Consider the following 20000-nt stretch of genomic DNA (forward strand, 5'->3'; position numbering starts at 1 on the left):
GAGGAGAGAGAGGGAGACAGATAGAGGATAGAGGAGAGAGGAGACCGATAGAGAGAGAGGGAGAGGGAGGGAGACAGATAGAGAGAGAGGAGAGAGAGGGAGACAGATAGAGAGAGAGGGAGACAGATAGAGAGAGAGGAGAGAGAGAGAGAGAGGGATACATAGAGAGAGAGGAAGAGAGGGAGACAGATAGAGAGATAGAGAGAGAGAGGGAGACAGATAGAGAGAAAAATCAGGATTTATCAAACGTGCGTGCACAGGTACGCACGCCTGCAAATACTCTGTGTTGATAAATACCACTTGTTTTTTACGCCCATCGCTCGTATACGATTCTAAGTATTTGGCTGCTGGCTGTCTCCTATGTATCGGAGGAAGCATGTGATAGACTTCAGGGCTCCCTAGACCGACCAGTGGGGGGGAAATGCGTGCAATGACCAGGAAGTGGAGGGGGGAATTGGCATAACAACTCAATTGGGATGGGAGGAAAATACAGGAAAAAAGGAGGAGAAAAAGTAGATTAAAAAAAAATTCACGAGGAAATGGATAATGGCCAAAAGAAGGAAGAAGCGGCTGGCCCATCCAGCCAAGAGATGGAAGGTAATAAATAATATGATATACACTTCACTTGTATAGCACCTTTCATACAGGAATTGTCAAAAAAGACGGGCATAGAAATCATTTCGTTGTCAACGATTTTATTAGGGAACATGACAATGAATATTTTGATTTGTGTTTGAAACAATATTTAACCGTATGGTTCAAACCTTTCTAGCAAATAAATAAAACTTAATTAAATTGCCTATTCCACAGACACCCCCCCCCCCCCCCCTGCCCCCCCCCCCCCTGCTCTCATGGGTGTTATGATCATTAGAGAGCTGGGTTCATAATGAATGGGAAGCTCTAAATTAATGTTGCTCTGACTCACAAGTAACACAGATGTTTTATAGTTTATTCATTTATATTATATCCCCCTGGTCTTCATGCTCTCTCCACCCCCCCCCTCTCTCTCTCTCTCTCTCTCTCTCCTCTCTCTCCTTCTCTCCCTCTCTCTCTCACCCCCCTCTCTCTCCTTCTGTCCCTCTCTCCACTCCCTCTATCTCTCCTTCTCTCCCTCTCTCTCTCTCTCTCTCTCTCTCTCTCTCTCTCTCTCTCTCTCTCTCTCTCTCTCTCTCTCTCTCTCGCTCTCTCTCGCTCTCCTCGCTCTCTCTCTCCTCTCTCTCGCTCTCTCTCACCCCCCTCTCCCTCCTTCTCTCCCTCTCGCTCTCCCCCTCTCTCTCCTTCTCCCCCCCTCTCTCTCTCCTCTCTCTCCTTCTCTCTCGCTCACCCTCATATCTCTTTCTCTTCTCCCCCCTCTCTCCCTCTGTTTCCCCCCTCTCTCTCTTTCTCATCCCTCCCTCTTTCCATAATCCCCCACCCCCCCCTCTCTCTCTTTATATTGCTCTCTCTCCCATCTCTCTATCTGTCTTTCTCTCTCTCTGAGATTATCTAGGGTGATAAAAGACTTGGCCGGTAATCACTAGGTTTTTATTTTCTCTCAGACGTATGGAGAGAAGAATATGTCTTTCCTTTTCTTTTTTATTTCTTTTTGGTGCGGCTGAAACCAAAAACGAATGCCTTCTCTAATATCTTCTCTAATATCAGTCGCTGCTTTTTTTTTTGCTTCCTCATGATTGCCTTTCTTCTATATTTCTTCTCCTGCCCCTCCTCCCCCTCCTCCCCTCCTCTCCTTCCTCCCCCTCCTCCCCCTCCTCTCCTTTCTCCACCTCCTCCCCTCCTCTCCTTCCTCCCCCTCCTACCCTTCTTCCCCCTCCTCTCCTTTCTCCCCCTCCTCCCCTCCTCTCCTTCCTCCCCCTCCTCTCCTTCCTCCCCTCCTCCCCCTCCTCCCCTTCTCCCCAACCTCTCCTTCCTCCCCTCCTCCCCTCCTCTCCTTCCTCCCCCTCCTCTCCTTCCTCCCCTCCTCCCCCTCCTCTCCTTCCTCCCCCTCCTCCTCCCTCCTCTCCTCCCTCTCCCTCTTCCCCCTCCTCCCCTCCTCTCCCTCCTCCCCTCCTCCCCTCCTCTCCTTCCTCCCCTTCCGCCCCCCTCCTCTCCTTCCTCCCCCTCCTCCCCCTTCATCCCCCTCCTCTCCTTTTCCTCCTCCCACTCCTCCCCCCTCCTTCCCCTCCTCCCCCCTCCTCTCCTTCTCCCCCCTCCTCCCCCTCCTCTCCTTCCTCCCCTCTTCTCCTTTCCCTCCTCCCCCTCCTTCCCCCTCCCCCCCTCCTTCTCCTTCCTCCCCCCCTCCTCCCCCTCCTCTCCTTCCTCCCCCTCCTCTCCTTCCTCCCCCTCTTCTCCTTTCCCTCCTCCCCCTCCTTCCCCCTCCTCCCCCTCCTTCTCCTTCCTCCCCCCCTCCTCCCCCTCCTCTCCTTCCTCCCCCTCCTCTCCTTCCTCCCCCTCTTCTCCTTTCCCTCCTCCCCCTCCTTCCCCCTCCTCCCCCTCCTCTCCTTCCTCCCCCTCTTCTCCTTTCCCTCCTCCCCCTCCTCCCCCCTCCTCCCCCTCCTCTCCTTCCTCCCCCCCTCGTCCCCCTCCTCTCCCTCTCCTGTTGCGTTGACACCCATATTTCCCCAGGGGGGATATATAAAGATCTATCTTATCTCATGTTAGTTGCAGGTGGCGTGGATCAGGGGGGGGGGGGGGCTGTGATGAGGCTGTGATGCTGCCCATCTGTCACCCTGTCAGCCTGCTGTGGATATGAGCTGGATGATACAGCGGGGGGGGGGGGAGAGAGAGAGAGAGAGAGAGAGAGAGAGAGAGAGAGAGAGAGAGACAGACAGACAGACAGACAGACAGACAGACAGACAGACAGACAGACAGACAGACAGACAGACAGACAGACAGACAGACAGGTCGAATCCCGCTCAAGCCCATGTCCATCCCATTTGCCGTTGTGTCCTTGGGCAAGACACTTAACCTACTTGCCTCGTATGAATGAGTATGCATGTGAATGAATGTTGGTGGTGGCTGGAGGGGCCGTAGGCGATGATTATTCGCCACGCTTCCGTGAGTCTGCCTCAGGGCAGCTCTGGCTGCAATTGTAGCTTACACCACCGGTATGACTGTGTATGAACGAATAATGACTCTGTGAAGCGCTCTGGGTCAGTGAAGAGCGCTATATAAATCCAATCCATATTATTATTATTAGTTTATTAGGACAAGTGCATGACAGTAAGGTTATTTAGGGTTAGAGTTTTATTTTATAATTTTTTTTCATTTCAGATAATGGTTGAAGAAGTGTGTCTGTAGTCGACCGCAAAAGATTGGACGGGTTCCGGCTGTCCTAACTGGGGTGGGTAGTTCATTCCACCATTGTGGGGCAAGGACTGAGAATAGGCGACTTCTCCTTGATGACCCTCCCGGAGCTTGGATAGGAGTAGGTCTGAGGCGGCCAGAAGATGCAGAGCGTAGGGGTCTTGAGGGTGTGTAGTTAGAGACCATTGACCGGAGGTAGGCGGGAGCGGTTCCCTTTGCCGCACGGTATGCCAGGTCGAGGGCCTTGAAGCGGATTCATGCAGCAATGGGGAGCCAGTGCAGGTCCCTAAGACGTGGGGTGACATGGGCAGACTTCGGTAGGTTTGAGATCAGGCGGGCCGCTGCGTTCTGAATGAGTTGAAGAGGCCTGGTGGCAGTGGCCGGGAGGCCAGCGAGCAGTGCATTGCAGTAGTCGAGGCGGGAGATGACTGTTGATTGGACAAGGAGTTTGGTGGCTTCTTCTGTCAGGAAGGGGCGGATCCTTCTGACGTTGCTCAGGAGGAATCTGCAGGTTCTGGTTGTCGCTGCAATGTGAGCAGAGAAGTTCAACTGGTCGTCGAGGACAACACCAAGGTCAAGTCAAGTCAAGTCAAGAGTTTTATTTGTCACGGCATACAGGTATACAATGAAATGCGGGGGGTTCTTGGCGGTCAGGGACGCAGTCACAGCTGCATTCTCGACTGTGATGGAAAATTCGGTCAGGGGGGAGGATTTGGCCGGCAGGTGGACCAATTCTGTTTTGCTTAGGTTCAGTTTGAGGTGGTTGGTCGTCATCCAGGCGGCGATGTCAGACAGACAGGCCGAGATCCGCTCAGAGACGTGGATATCTGAGGGAGGGAAGGAGAGGAAGAGTTGAGTATCATCGGCATAACAATGATAGGAGAAGCCATGAGACGTGATAATGTTACCCAGTGATTTAGTGTAGAGGGAGAAGAGAAGGGGTCCTAGGACCGAGCCCTGGGGGACACCCGTCCGCAGGGGGGCGGGTGGCCGACAGGGTTCCTCTCCATGACACTTGGTAGGAGCGGTCATTGAGGTATGATGTCAGCAATATCAGCGCAGAGCCAGCCACTCCCATTCCTGCGAGGGCCGCGAGGAGGATCTGATGGTTGACTGTGTAGAAGGCTGGAGACAGATCTAGGAGAATCAGGACAGAGGAGAGGCCTTTCACTTTTGCTAAGTGAAGTGCCTCTGTGACCGCAATGAGGGCCGTTTCTGTCGAGTGGCCAGTTTGGAAGCCTGACTGATTAGGGTCTAGGAGGTCATTCTGTAATAGATAAGCAGTAAGTTGGTTGGATACAGCACGTTCAAGTGTTTTAGAAAGGAAGGAGAGAAGAGAGACAGGACGATAGTTGCCTATGACGGTGGGGTTCAGGTTTTTTTTTATGAGCGGCGTGACTATGGCTTGTTTTAGGGAGGTGGGGACCACCCCCGAGTTGAGTGAGGAGTTGATGGTTGCAGTTAGGAATGGGAGGATGTCCCGTGCTATGGTCTGAAGGAGTGGGGAGGGTAGCTGGTCCAGCTGGCATGTAGTCGGACGGTTCGGGGTCTCGGCTTCTGTAATGGGAGAGAAAGATGACAGAGTGAAGGATGAGGTTCTCGATTCAGTATTTGGAATGGGTGGGGGTTGGGAGAAGGAGCTGCGGATGTTCTCCACTTTTTCCTCAAAGAAGATCGCAAAGTCTTCGGCAGAGAAAGATGAGGGAGGAGGGGGGTGGGGGGGAGTGAGGAGGGAGGACACGGTAGCATGCAGTTTGCGAAGGTTCTTGGCAGAGGCCTCGATCCTATGGTGAAAGAAAGAAGCTTTGGCATTAGTAATGGTTTTGGAGAATGTTAACAAGAGGTTGTGATATGTGTCGATGTCAGCAGTGAGGCGTGACTTTCTATACTTCCTCTCAGCCGCTCTCAGGACCTGTCTTTGTTCTCTCACTGCTTCCGTCAGCCATGGACTGGGTGGGGAACGGCGGGCAGGTTTCTCAACGAGGGAACAGAGCTTGTCGAAGGAGGTTGCGAGGGCTGACAGGAGGGTGGAGGTTGCCATCTCTGTGGGGAGAGCAGAGAAGGTGTCACTCAAAGGTAGAGTGGATAGTATGTCAGAGCAGAGGGTGGAGGGGGATAGGGAGGGCAGGTTGCGTCTGAGTGAGACGGTTTGAGTTGGGGTGAAGACCTTTCGGTTGAGCATGAGAGTTAGTGAGAAGGATATGAAGGAATGGTCAGATACATGTAGGGGAGTTACCGTGGAAAATATGAGATCCAAGGAGTTGCCTGCTTTGTGGGTGGGTGAGAGAGAGAGAGAGAGAGAGAGAGAGAGAGAGAGAGAGAGAGAGAGAGAGAGAGAGAGAGAGAGAGAGAGAGAGAGAGAGAGAGAGAGCAGGGGAAGGAGGGAGAGAGAGAAGAGCGAGATACAGCAGGGGAAGGAGGGAGAGAGGTGGAGATAGAGAGAGAGAGGGAGAGGGAGAGATGGAGAAAGAGAGGCAACTACAGAAAAAGAGCAAGTGAATTAGTGAACGGGAGTGAGAGAGGACAGAGGCACAGTGGGGGTGAGAGACAGCAAGATCATGAGAGTGAGGGAGAGACAGACAGACAGACAGACAGACAGACAGACGGACGGACGGACGGACGGACGGACGGACGGACGGACGGACGGACGGACGGACGGACGGACGGACGGACGGAGGAGAGAAGGAAAGACGGACAGATTTGTGTCACTGTATGCAGGGAGCGAAATTAACTTTTTGACTCACCGGCCAGTGGCGGGTAGATGGGAAGAGTCTACCCGCCAAGCATATTTCTTACCTGCCAAGATTTTTTTGATTAAAAAAAAATATATATATATTTTATATAAATAAAAAAAAATGTAAATAAAATATATATTATATAATCATACTTGTAGTTGTATTATCTGCCAGACATCGCCACCACGCAATAAGTCAAAATGCTTGCTATCTGCAAACAGCTCCACTGTCTGTGTGTATACTTGAGTAGCCTCCAGCTCCAGCAAGGATTCTCCGGCCCTGCAGCTAGACCCTATATTCAGCTAGACCTTACATTCAGCATGCAAGGATTCTCCGGCGATGCAGCTGGACCCTATTTATAACATTACGGTTCTTTTGTCAAATCACATTCAACATGCCCTCAGCTAGAATACGCATTCAATCAATGTTATAAGACATTGATATCAGGAGCTATCTGTAGCTACTGCTAGCCCGGTAGATAACGTTAAGACAATTTAGTTTACTGGGACAGATAGATCTAACGTGAGCTAGCTAAGCTAGCTAACGAGGGAACGGAGGTATTATGCACTCGAGTCGACTATTGCTGGAGCATTTGTTGATATCAGCAGCTATCAGTAGCTAGCCAGCTAGATACCGTTAGACAATGCCTCGTCATGTATTAAACTAAAAGTGAATAGTTGACTGGGTCATTGTTTAAACAGTAACGGTAGCTCATGGAGGTCCGATATAGACTAGAGCAGACTGCCCGCATATCGCAATGGCGGCGTATCAGGAAGTAAACAAGCCAAATGAGAGCTTCCGATTGGTCATTTGCTTTCTTTCTCATGAAACCAGTCACGTCACTCTACTGTGATTGGACCGTTGACTTTAGTGCAATGTGGGACTTGTAGTTTTTTAACAATCTCGCGGCGGAGAAAAAAAAGACGAGAGAGGCTATAATCTGTACTCGCACAATCAAAATAAGAGTATCGTTATGAACTACACGCCACACGGCGGGCAGCCCTCTAAGTGTCAAGCGCCAAAGGTAAAAACTGAGCGCCCCTGGCGGGCGGCGGGCTTTAGTTTCGGTCCCTGACTGTATGCCCAGAACAATCACCCGTTAACGTGCGACAGCACCTCCCAGTGCAATGTGTGTGTGTGTGGCACAGGAGTGTGTGTGTGTGGCACAGGGGTGTGTGTGTGTGTGTGCACGGCACATGGGTGTGTGTGTGGCACAGGGGTGTGTGTGTGCACGGCACAGGGGTGTGTGTGCAGTGTGTGTGTGAGTCATGTCACCCCAGATCCAGTGCTCACATGAACGAGCTGCAGCTTATTGTTTAGGGAAATCTATTTTTAGAACGCATCTTAAAGCTCACACACACACACACACACCTACACACACACACACACACACACACACACACACACACACACACACACACACACACACACACACACACACACAGTACACACACACACACAGTACACACACTGTACACACACAGTACACACAGTACACTCACACACAGTACACACACAGTACACACACACACATACAGTACACACACACATACACACATTGCACTCATACAATACACACATACACACAGTACACACCACACACACACACACACACACACACACACACACACACACACACACACACACACACACACACACACACACACACACACACACACACACACACACAGTATGCACACACACACACACATCAAGTCTCTTGACAGCATCCAGCTGTGAACTTTAGAGGAAGTTGTGTTTCAGGGCCCAGAGCTGCTGGCATGAGACTGAGAAGAGACTGTGTACTAACTCATGTTATTATATATATATATATATATATATATATATATATATATATATATATATATATATATATATATATATATATATACAGCTTTATTGTACATGCTATCATAGAGAGTTATATGCAGCTGTTTAGGTACAGAGGGTTTCACGTTGATAGTTCCTCGTAGCAGAATATACTGCTGTTCTATTGCATATATTTAGCATTTAGCATTTTCTTTTATTATATATTAGATTCGATTTAGATTATTGGATTATTAGATTATATATTATAATTATTGTAGGGCAAATATAACTCATCTCTCAAATATAACTCATTTAACTCTGTTGTCCAGAGTTAATTATATTGATTTGTTATATTGTTTACACAGCTTTTTTATTCTATTTGATTTTTAACTATAATTATGTCACCTGTACCATGTCTTATACTACCTGTACCCCCTCCCCCTCCCCCATGCTGCTATGATACCTGAATTTCCCCAAGGGGATCAATAAAGGAATATCTTATCTTATCTTATTGGAATGGAGTCCTGCGTTTCGTAAATTGTCAGTTAACCCCCACAGCATCAACAACAACCAGAGCTCGCAAGCAAAACAGTACGTACCCAACCTGGAAACAACCGCTTCTCACAACAGTCGGTGCGTCCTACAGTCCAGCTGTGTTGCCGAGGGTAACCCCATCCAGCCGCAGCAAGGAGAACTGTAGCTGGGAAGCATGTCAGCGGCGTGAGCTCCTAATACGAAAAAGCCGTTGAAGGTCGGAATGATCCAGACACTCCAGTAACGAAGACAATATCGCTGTATTTTCTCGAAAATAGTGAGAGAGAAAATAAAGATATGATGTCAACGTATCTCCTTGTCCTTTCCTCAGACTAAATATTTTCTCCACGTCAAGTGGGCCTATAGCAGGCACTCGCTTGTGGATGAAATTTGCGAAGGAGATGAGTGTGTGGCCCCACCCCTGCTTATGTAGGTAAGCGGATGGGGTGTGGTCAGATGAATGCTGCATGTAAAGGTACATGGTGGAAGTTTTTATTCAGTGTATATACGCTGAAGCGAGATATATGCAGACAGGTGCTGAGCAAGCCATAACGACATAGAACCTTCTGTATTGTCACAGTGAAAGGGTTAACCGGCTGTTGTGTGGCAGTGAAAGGGTTAAGGCCCATTTCCAGAACCCAGAGCGCTTTGAAACTAATATGCAGGTCTCGCCACTAACAGGAAACAGTGACATTAAGTTACTGTTAGTGGAAAATCACAGTTGTACTGAAAGAACACATGATTGCACACGATGATGATAATTTAATGAGCGTGACTCACTTAATCTCACTACAACAACAACAAATCAACGACACATTTTTTAATTCCGTCTGTTGTATTGTGCAGGATAGAGTATCAAGCTCAAGGACACGTCTGAATACATTTGATCATAGTCATTATACATTATATATATATATATAGTCATTACCTCTAACAGCAACACTCCTCTCCGAGGTACTAAACTGCTTCCCTGTGGGAATAGGAAATAGAAACAGCTACTGGAAAATGCAAATGCAAATGCTGTGTGTGTGTGTGTGTGTGTGTGTGTGTGTGTGTGTGTGTGTGTGTGTGTGTGTGTGTGTGTGGGTTGTGTGGTGTGTGGGTGGGTGGTGGGTGGGTGGGTGGTGTGGGCATTCGCTCACACATCCAAGTCTGTAACATGCTTGTCTTCAACTGTATGTCTCTCTCTCCCCCCTCCTCTCTCTCTCCCTCCCACTATTTCTTTTCGTCTCTCTCTCTACCCCTCTCTCTCTCTCTCTCTCTCTCTCTCTCTCTCTCTCTCTCTCTCTCTCTCTCTCTCTCTCTCTCTCTCTCTCTCTCTCTCTCTCTCTCTCTCTCTCTCCCTATCTCCCCCCTCTCTCTGTCTCTCCCCCCCCTCTCTTTCTCTCCCCCTATCTCTCTATCCCCCTCTCTCTCTCTCCCACTCTCCCCCCCTCTCTCTCTCTCCCCCCTCTCCCCCCCCCCCCCCCCCCCCTCCTCTCTCAGTGGTGACGTGCCCCCCACCCCCTGCCCTCCCCAACAGTCTGCTGGAGGGCTCTGTCCTGGACTGGGGGACCAGCGTCAGCTACAGCTGCCTGCCGGGCTACGAGCTCTCCTTCCCCGCCGCGCTGACCTGCGCTGGAGCCGGGACCTGGAGGGGAGAGCTTCCTCAGTGTCTCCGTGAGTCGCCTGCTGGTGGTGGTGGTGGTGGTGGTATTAATGAATGACTAGACTCAAAGCACTCCCCACAATGTAGGGTGGACATTGCCTCCTTCACCACCACTGGTAGCACCCAACCTTGGGCTACACAGGCTCAATGGCTACCATACACTGCACCAGGCACACATCACACTACTCACCTGACTACCATACACTGGCACCAGGCACACATCACACTACACACTGACTACCATACACTGGCACCAGGCACACATCACACTACACACTGACTACCATACACTGGCACCAGGCACACATCACACTACACAATGGCTGAACGGCTCAGGACACAGATTGATATCAGCCAATTAAGGGGAAGCGATACTATTTACGATAGGCGTCCTGGGTTATTCAACAACAAATTCAGTCAGGACCTCGGTTTTAGCGTCTCATCCGAAGGACGACCCTCACAGCTGTATGGTGTCCCTATCACAGCTGTATGGTGTCTTTATCACAGCTGTACGGTGTCCCTATCACAGCTGTACGGTGTCCCTATCACAGCTGTACGGTGTCCCTATCACAGCTGTACGGTGTCCCTATCACAGCTGTACGGTGTCCCTATCACAGCTGTATGGTGTCTCTATCACAGCTGTATGGTGTCTTTATCACAGCTGTACGGTGTCCCTATCACAGCTGTATGGTGGTCTCTATCACAGCTGTATGGTGTCTCTATCACAGCTGTACGGTGTCCCTATCACAGCTGTATGGTGTCTCTATCACAGCTGTATGGTGTCTCTATCACAGCATCACAGCTGTACGGTGTCCCTATCACAGCTGTATGGTGTCTCTATCACAGCTGTATGGTGTCTCTATCACAGCTGTACGGTGTCCCTGCTGCACACTCTGGCCCCACCCCCACTCTGGCCCCACCCTTCTCTGGCCCCACCCCACTCTGGCCACACCCCCACTCTGACTCCACCCCCACTCCAGACTGGAGATGTGTTGCCGTGCCGAGCAAGCGATTGGTGGATAAACTGATGGAAGGACTGTGTTGCTGATCCACCGTTTGTCAGGTTTCTTGTTACCTGGACAACCAACATGCAGTCGTTGTATTTCACTGGAGTGCTTTACTAATTACATACAGACGCAAATTGGATTTTTTGTTTGTCTCCCTCTGCCTCTGACTGTTCATTCATAACCTGTTAGGACAACAACTCCTCTCCTCTCCCCTCCTTTCCTCTCCCCTCCTTTCCTCTCCCTCCTCTCCTCTCCTCTCCTCTCCTCTCCTCTCCTCTCCTCTCCTCTCCTCCTCTCCTCTCCTCTCCTCTCCTCTCCTCTCCTCCTGTCCTCTCCTCTCTTCTCCTCTCCTCTCCTCTCCTCTCCTCTCCTCTTCTCTCCCCTTTGACTGTTATTGTGATCAAACATGCTCATCTATTGTGTAGCTCTTTGTATGGCTCACAATACTTGCATCTATAATAGGTCTATTATACAATTTGATAGAATAGAATGTCATCACATGATATATTACATAGCCAAAATAATCTTTCACACGTTCTCAGGTCCAGCTTGTAGAGAAGGAAGCGCTGCTTCACATATTGAATATGTAGTGAAGGTGTTGAAATTAAGGCTGTCAAAGTTAACGCGGTATTAACGCGTTATTGCCCGATTCTATTAACGCCACAAATTTTTTTTAACTCACGATTAACTTTTACGATTTTTTTTATTTATTAATTTTTTACTAGACATTACTCAGGTGTATTATTGATGCTCTCATTGATACTGTGTGTGTGTGTGTGTGTGTGTGTGTGTGTGTGTGTGTGTGTGTGTGTGTGTGTGTGTGTGTGTGTGTGTGTGTGTGTGTGTGTGTGTGTGTGTGTGTGTGTGTGTCTCTGTCTGTCTGTCTGTCTGTCTGTCTGTCTGTCTGTCTGTCTGTCTGTCTGTCTGTCTGTCTGTCTGTCTGTCTGTCTGTCTGTCTGTGCGTGCGTGCGTGCGTGCGTGCGTGCGTGCGTGCGTGCGTGCGTGCGTGCGTGCGTGCGTGCGTGCGTGCGTGCGTGCGTGCGTGCGTGCGTGCGTGCGTGTGTTGTGTGTGTGTCTGTGTGTGTATAAGCGTGGGGGGGGGGTGATTATGTATGCATTAAAACGTTCGCAAAGCTATTATCTGTGGGAGGGGGGGGCGCGGGCTTCTGCGGAGAGAGTGACTCTGAATAGAGAAGTGGATCCTTAGTTAGCATCACTACACACACTGTAGCATCACTACACACACATAGCTACACACACTACACACACTGTAGTATCACTACACACACATAGCTACACACACTACACACACTGTAGCATCACTACACACACATAGCTACACACACTACACACACTGTAGCATCACTACACACACATAGCTACACACACTACACACACTGTAGCATCACTACACACACATAGCTACACACACTGTAGCATCACTACACACACTGTACACACACTGTAGCATCACTACACACACATAGCTACACACACTGTACACACACATAGCTACATACACTACACACACTGTAGCATCACTACACACACATCACTACACACACTGTACACACACATAGCTACACACACTACACACACTATAGCATCACTACACACACTGTAGCATCACTACACACATCACTACATCACTACACACACTACACACTAGTGATGTGACGATTCATCGATTTGCATCGGTGCGCCGGCATACACGTTCACGATGCAAGTGCACCGGTGGAATAAATCCGCGTCTGCAAAATGTCAGGCTGAACTCGCGATGCATCTTGTTGTAGCGTCTTTGCATTGGTCAAAAACCGATGCATTAATATAATTTCCTCTCATCCACTTGTCAGCAGTGCACTGTGACTGCACACACACACAGCAGATACTATTGCTTTGCTACTACATAAGGCGAGAGCCGCGTCAGTTATCAACAAACAGTGGAAGTCGAGGAGACATGAATAGAATTGCTCAACATGCTAACGCTAGTAGCCTCTGGCTAACTCCAGTTAGCCGTTCAGCTAACGCTAAACTAGTGTCTAACTAAAGTGACTCTGCAACACCAGTAACATTAGTGAGGAGGGGGGGGGGGGGTATATTGAAGACGCTTGACAACAGGGGTTCAAAGATAACTTCACATTTATTGGTTATTCATTTCTTAATTATATCGCTTCATGCAATCCATCCAGCCTGGCTCCGTGATGTTGACATAATGCTACGGTCGGAAAGTACTATAGACGCATCCTAGTCCAGGGTTCGATTCCCGCTTGGGGACCAGGTTTCCATGATGCCAGTTACCCAGGTGGGGTATCTCCCAGGCCTTTCTGTGTGGAGTTTGCATGTTCTCCCCGTGCTCGCAAGGGTTTCCCCCCCCGATAAGATAAACCCAATGGAAAAACATGCACAACAATAGATCGCTAACGCTGTGGCGTCCTTGACAAAGACGGACAGGTGCACTTGGACTGGTCCCCTGGCGCGGCTCACGTTGACGCCTGTCTGCTCCCGGCTGCCCTTGGGGGGAAGGACGACGGGATGGGTTAATCGCAGATACGAATTGCATGCATGCATCGCATGTGTGCCGATTGATGACCTCGGAGCAGGTCCTAAATTATTTATAGTGACCTAGTCTAGTGTGTGACATCATCAACTGTCGACGGGGTAGCTCAGACGGGGAGGGGCTCTCTCTCTCTCTCTCTCTCTCTCTCTCTCTCTCTCTCTCTCTCTCTCTCTCTCTCTCTCTCAGATTCAGATTACTTTATTCACCATATTGTACAGGTACAAATGGAATGTGATTTGACATTTCAGTGCATGATTATTCACAAATAGGAACAACAAAATAATAATAATGATAAATAAATCTCGTGTGTTTTTAGCTAAAGTGGATAGAAAAGACAGTTTATGCAAAAGTCTTCTTAGGCACCCAAGAGTTTTTATATAAATTGTCTTACAGTAGATTCTTTTATTTTTAATAATAATATAAGCTGCATATAAGGAATACAACCAAATCCTCTGTCATACCATAAAATTGTATTATTTATTATTATTATTATTATTATTATTTTGCATCGTGTTGAATCGCATCGTATCGCCCCGAATCGCATTATGTTGAATCAAATCGTATCGAATCGTATCGTATCTCAACAGGGGGTGAATCATATCGCATCGCCCGGTGCTTCAAATGTATCGTTAATGTATCGTATCGTTGGCACCGTATCGAGATGCACATCGCATCGGCCTCAGTGAGGAGATGCACATCCCTACTACACACATCACTACACACACTGTAGCATCACTACACACACTGTAGCATCACTACACACATCACTACATCACTACACACACTACACACATCACTACACACACTGTAGCATCACTACACACATCACTACATCACTACACACACTACACACATCACTACACACACTGTAGCATCACTACACATCACTACACAGTACACACACAATGTAGCATCACTACACACATCACTACACACATCACTACACAGTACACACACAATGTAACATCACTGCACACACTGTAACATCACTACACACATCACTACACACACTGTAGCCACTTCCTGTTCAGCCCAGAGGAAACAAAAGGAGAGGAGAGGAGAGGAGAGAGGAGGAGAGGATACAGGAGGAGAGGAGAGGAGGAGAGGATACAGGAGGAGAGGAGAGGAGAGGAGAGGGAGAGGAGGAGAGGATACAGGAGGAGAGGAGAGGAGGAGAGGATACAGGAGGAGAGGAGAGAGGAGGAGAGGAGAGGATATAGGAGAAGAGGAGAGGAAATCACTTTCTTCTTCTTCATTACTGCTGCTGTGGCAGAAAGCGTGTGTTTTGTGCCACAAAGGGTCAAAGGGTTAATGACGAAGAACACGTGTAGTCCATGTGCCGTACTGGGTTCCATGTAACTTAAGTACCAATCCATGTAATCGGATTATTATTATTCATTATGTCATAACGCAGTGCAGGTAGGAGAGCCGTAGCCTAACTTTATTAAACACATAACTGTCATGTTGTACACGGCCAGCGGCGCTGACAGCTAAACTAACTACACCTCAGCGATATCGCCTGAGAACGGGGGGGGGGGGGGGGGGGGGGAGAACAGCTCAGCGTTGTACATATTTCATTTTCATAACGGTGCGTAGCAATTATAGAGTTATATTCTCACCATTTACCCAGGCTTTAGTAGATGTAGATTATTTATTCTTTAGCGTTCAAATGAAACAACTGAACATTTGTCTGCGCTGCCCAAACCGCTGCCCAATAGGAAGTGTGTGAATCATGCGGTGAAGCTTGTGATGTTGATGGAGATGAATCCATGTTGCAAACACTGATGAACCTGCAGCTTTCACTGCCACACTACAGAATGTTAACCCTTTCACTACCACATTACAGAAGGTTAATCCTTTCACTACCACACTACAGAAGGTTAACCCGTTCACTGGGGGGGGGGGTTTCCTGGTCCCACGCCCTGGAAGATTGGGCGTGTGCACCGCGGAAATTCCCCCGCCATAGAGTACGTCACTGAGCGCGTCTCTATTGGTAAGACTTCCGTGGGTTGTTCAGGTCCATGTTATGGATCTGTTTCAGGGAGTTGTCAGAGCTCCTCCTCACGAAGCTCCTCCTCAGGGAGAAGTGCCTTCTGTGAGTTCGGACTCTCCTTCCCAGTGAGGGAGCCTCCTCAGAGTTCAGAGCCTCCTCCTCAGATTGTCAAGGTGAGTAGAACTTCAAAAAAGGAGTTCTGCTCTATTGTGTGTGTATTCGATTAAATTCGATTATTGAGTGTGTATTGGTTCAGTGCCTCCTCCTCGGAGAGCTCTAACCCAAGTGTTACATAGCTCAATGTTGCAATATATTCTTTTCAATCTATACAGCTCGCGAGGGTGGCGGGATGTAAAAATGTAAAGAATTTTTACCCTCAGCTGCGTCACGTGGGATTCATGTCAGTCTGTGTTTCTTTCTTTTTTAAATAAAAAGAGGAAAGAACATGAAGCACGACGGCTCCATGTCGTTCTCCCAGGCGACTTCGAGGAACAATGTCTGGTGTCTTGCTAGACTATCCATTGATGTGTTTGGGTCTCGACGCGTACATAGTGCTGGCTCGGTGTGTTTCTGTTAAAGAATCACGCAGGGGGCTAAGTACGCCTTGGTTGCTCGTTATTAAAACAGCGTTTTTATAGGGCAACTGGGATGGAGTTGTGTCTCTTCCGAGCACCAGTTTACTAGGTTGTCTCGATGGATTCTCGTTCATATCTGGGGGATGTTAATGGAATAGATCAGAACATAGGTAGAGGGGTCTCACGCCCTTGGGGTGGGCCACTCAGCGCGGTACAAATGGGACCGTCTGGGTGGCGCCCTCTTTTCATGTTTTAGATCGACACGCATACCTACCCCCTCTCCTGGAGTGGGCATGTCGGCGTGGTTAGGGCACGGGACTGGTTCTGGTCGCGCTGGTCCAGGTCAGTTAACCCGTTGTCTGCCGGGGACGCAGATCTGCTGTTCTGGTACCCTGAGGGACTTGTGCTTTTTTCAGGGGGAAAAATGCCGGGTCGGCCCGGGTGTCACAGGGTTAGGCGTTATGGAGACCCTTTGTTGGGTACAGGTTGTACCTGACACTATCATAAGGGGCTGGTTCTCCTTTCTTTCGCTCCTCTCTCACGCATGGCGAAGAGGGGGCTGTTGGGGTGGTCTTCTGGACCTCCTCTGGTAACCCTGTGTGCTTCCCGAGCCGCCGGGCCCGGTCCGAAGTAATGTTTCGTTGAAACCGTAGGCCTGGGATAACCCTTTTTTGGAGTTTTTCTTGAGGGGTTATAGGAACAACCACCGTATGTGGTACCAAGAGGGTGGTTGATTCCCTGGTGTGTTGGAGCAGAGTCGACTCCCGGGTTACCCGGTTGAGTGTGCCCCTGCACGTTCATGACGTCTGCCAATCGTGTCAGCCTTCTCTGCCTCGACCCCTCTGGGTGGTTTTTTTTTGATGGAGGCTTTGTCATGGTGCGCAACAATGCCAGCATACGCCCCTTCCGCCGGGGTGTTGTTTCAGTTGACCCCTTTGGCGCCTGTCTCGTCCGCAGTGCTCCAGGCTCGGGTCTACAGCCTGCTGCCTGGTTTCCCCGGTGCGCTGCCTGCTTCCGTTGGTTAACCTTTTGAATGCTTTACGGCCATGCTGACTGCCTGCGTTGCAGGGTCAGTGTGCCAGGCGGCGTACTAATGGGGGGAAAGGGCCCGCTCTTGGATGGGCCCTGTCCGAATACGCTGGCGATGTGGGGGGCGGTGTCACTAAGTGACCGCCTGGTGGGATCTTGATGCCTGGCGTCATTGACCTCTCTGTGCCCCCTTTTTCCAGGGGATCCAGTCCCTTCAGTGGGTCTGGGTCTTCCTTCGCGCTCCGCTGCTATGGCCTTGCCACGGGGTTGAGTTTGTTCTTGACCCCGTGATTTTGGGGGCAGTAACGAGTAAGGGTGGGAATCACCAGTTTCATCACGATACGATACGATATCGATTCTTTGGACAACGATACGATATTATCCGATATCACACAGTCTGCCACGATACGACACGATTTCATTCAGGTGCCTGCGATCTATTGTTTCTAATACAAATAGACCTCCTGTTCACTGTTTTTGGTTCGTTTTTCTTTTTTTTCTATATTAATATCATATTCACTGTCACAGAGCTGTATTAAGGTGCAGTACCGGCCAGATCCTGTTAGTGGGGCTATCCCGAGAATGCACCCTCCTTCCCAGTCCCCACTTCTCTCTGCCTATGGCTCTGGGTTAGCTTGTTAGCTTACGCTAACGTAACGTTATCTTCGATCTTTAACGTGACGTGGGCATAATGGAGTGGCGAGGATTGCAAAGCAGGTTAGATGCATTGGACCCGTTGCGGAATAAAACAGCAGGGACATGTTTTGGGTCACAGAATAGGCACACTAGTCTTGCTCTAGTGACGCTCTAGACGCTACTGCTGTGTGCTGTTGATGTTAAACGGAGTTTCACAACACTGGGCGCGGGGCGATGACGGGGCGATCGCCGGATTTTCAAAATAAGAGTATCGCAATATGAATCGATCTTTTTACGTTGCATCGATCCTATTTGATTATTGATAATAGATTGATATATCGATCTGGATCGATGTATCGTCCCACCCCTAGTAACGAGGGTTGTTCCTTCCGTTCCTTCCCTGGTGGCATGCGGGTTGTGCGTGTGCGTAGTCGTGGGGTCAAGCCATGGTCTGCTCACCCTGTGCGTTGAGTTGCTCGAGTTCCTCTTCGCACGGTCGGATCCGTCTCCCTCCCGTCCTCCAATAGGGAGGGTATCCCTCCATTAGGGAGGGTCTGATGGTTGTGGGGGGCCTCAGCGGGGTACATTTGTCGAGCTTCTAGCTTCCGCTCAGCTCCTCTTGTGCAGACTGACGCTGAGCGGAGGCCAGAATGAAATAGAACGTAAGGTTATGTATATAACCAAGTTCTATGAATTCTGGTGACGCTCAGCGTCAGGACGCCGCTGCGGCCCTTGATCTCGCCTTGTGGTGAAAGTTTGGGAAGGAGGCGAGTAGGTGACCACACACCTGCTTATGAAGGTAAGCGGATAGGGGTGTGGCCAGACGAATGTTGGTATGTAAAGGTACATTGTGGAATTTTTTATTCAGTGCACGTGCACGAAGTGAAGTCAGTGCAGACTGACGCTGAGCGTCACCAGAATTCATAGAACTTGGTTATATACATAACCTTACGTTAACCTTTCACTACCACACTAGAGAAGGTTAACCCTTTCACTACCACATTACAGAAGGTTAACCCTTTCACTACCACACTACAGAAGGTTAACCCTTTCACTACCACACTACATAAGGTTAACCCTTTCACTACCACACTACAGACGGTTAACCCTTTCACTGCCACACTACAGAAGGTTAACCTTTCACTACCACACTACAGAAGGTTAACCCTTTCACTACCACCATACAGAAGGTTAACCCTTTCACTACCACACTGCAGAAGGTTAACCTTTCACTTCCACACTACAGAAGGTTAACCCTTTCACTACCACACTACAGAGGGTTAACCCTTCCACTACCACACTACAGAAGGTTAACCCTTTACTACCGCACTACAGAAGGTTAGCCTTTCACTACCACACTACAGAAGGTTAACCCTTTCACTACCACACTACAGAAGGTTAACCCTGTCACTACCACACTACAGAAGTTTAACCCTTTCACTACCACGCTACAGAAGGTTAACCTTTCACTACCACACTACAGCGGCATGGTGGTGTAGTGGTTAACACTGTCGCCTCACAGCAAGAAGGTCCAGGGTTCGATTCCCGCTTGGGGACCAGGTTTCCATGATGCCAGGTACCCAGGTGGGGTATCTCCCAGGCCTTTCTGTGTGGAGTTTGCATGTTCTCCCCGTGCTCGCAAGGGTTTCCCCCCCGATAAGATAAACCCAATGGAAAAACATGCACAACAACAGATCGCTAACGCTGTGGTGTCCTTGACGAAGATGGGCAGGAGCACTTGGATTGGTCCCCTGGCGCGGCCCTCGCCGACGCCTGTCTGCTCCCGGCTGCCCTTGGGGGGGAAGGACGACGCGATGGGTTAATCGCAGAGACGAATCGCATCGGCGATCCTACAAGAGACAATGCATGCGTGTGTGTTCCGGTGTGTGTGTGTGCTAACCGTGTGTGCTAATCGCTAAACGTTGAGGACAATTGCATGCCAATTAAAGACCTCTGAACAGGTCCTGCATTATTATTATAAATTATTATACAGAAGGTTAACCCTTTCACTACCACACTACAGAAGGTTAACCTTTCACTACCACACTACAGAAGGTTAACCCTTTACTATCACACTACAGAAGGTTAACCCTTTACTATCACACTACAGAAGGTTAACCCTTTACTATCACACTACAGATGGTTAACCCTTTACTACCACACTACAGACAGTTAACCCTTTACTATCACACTAC

The 20000-nt window shown here is 49.2% G+C and overlaps 1 protein-coding gene across 1 annotated transcript in view; it reads left to right on the forward strand.

Annotated features, from left to right (window-relative positions):
* The window catches only part of LOC311223559 (CUB and sushi domain-containing protein 3-like), a gene marked incomplete at both ends in the record, with an annotated part of 752195 nt that overhangs the window by 694858 nt on the left and 37337 nt on the right, over positions 1–20000 (forward strand). Inside the window, 1 exon segment of the mRNA XM_084308339.1 lies at positions 9846–10019. Coding sequence (XP_084164465.1) covers positions 9846–10019 — 174 coding nt within the window.

The sequence above is a fragment of the Notolepis coatsorum genome, assembly GCF_963971535.1.
Source record: "Notolepis coatsorum genome assembly, chromosome: 2".
Lineage (NCBI taxonomy): Eukaryota > Metazoa > Chordata > Actinopteri > Aulopiformes > Paralepididae > Notolepis > Notolepis coatsorum.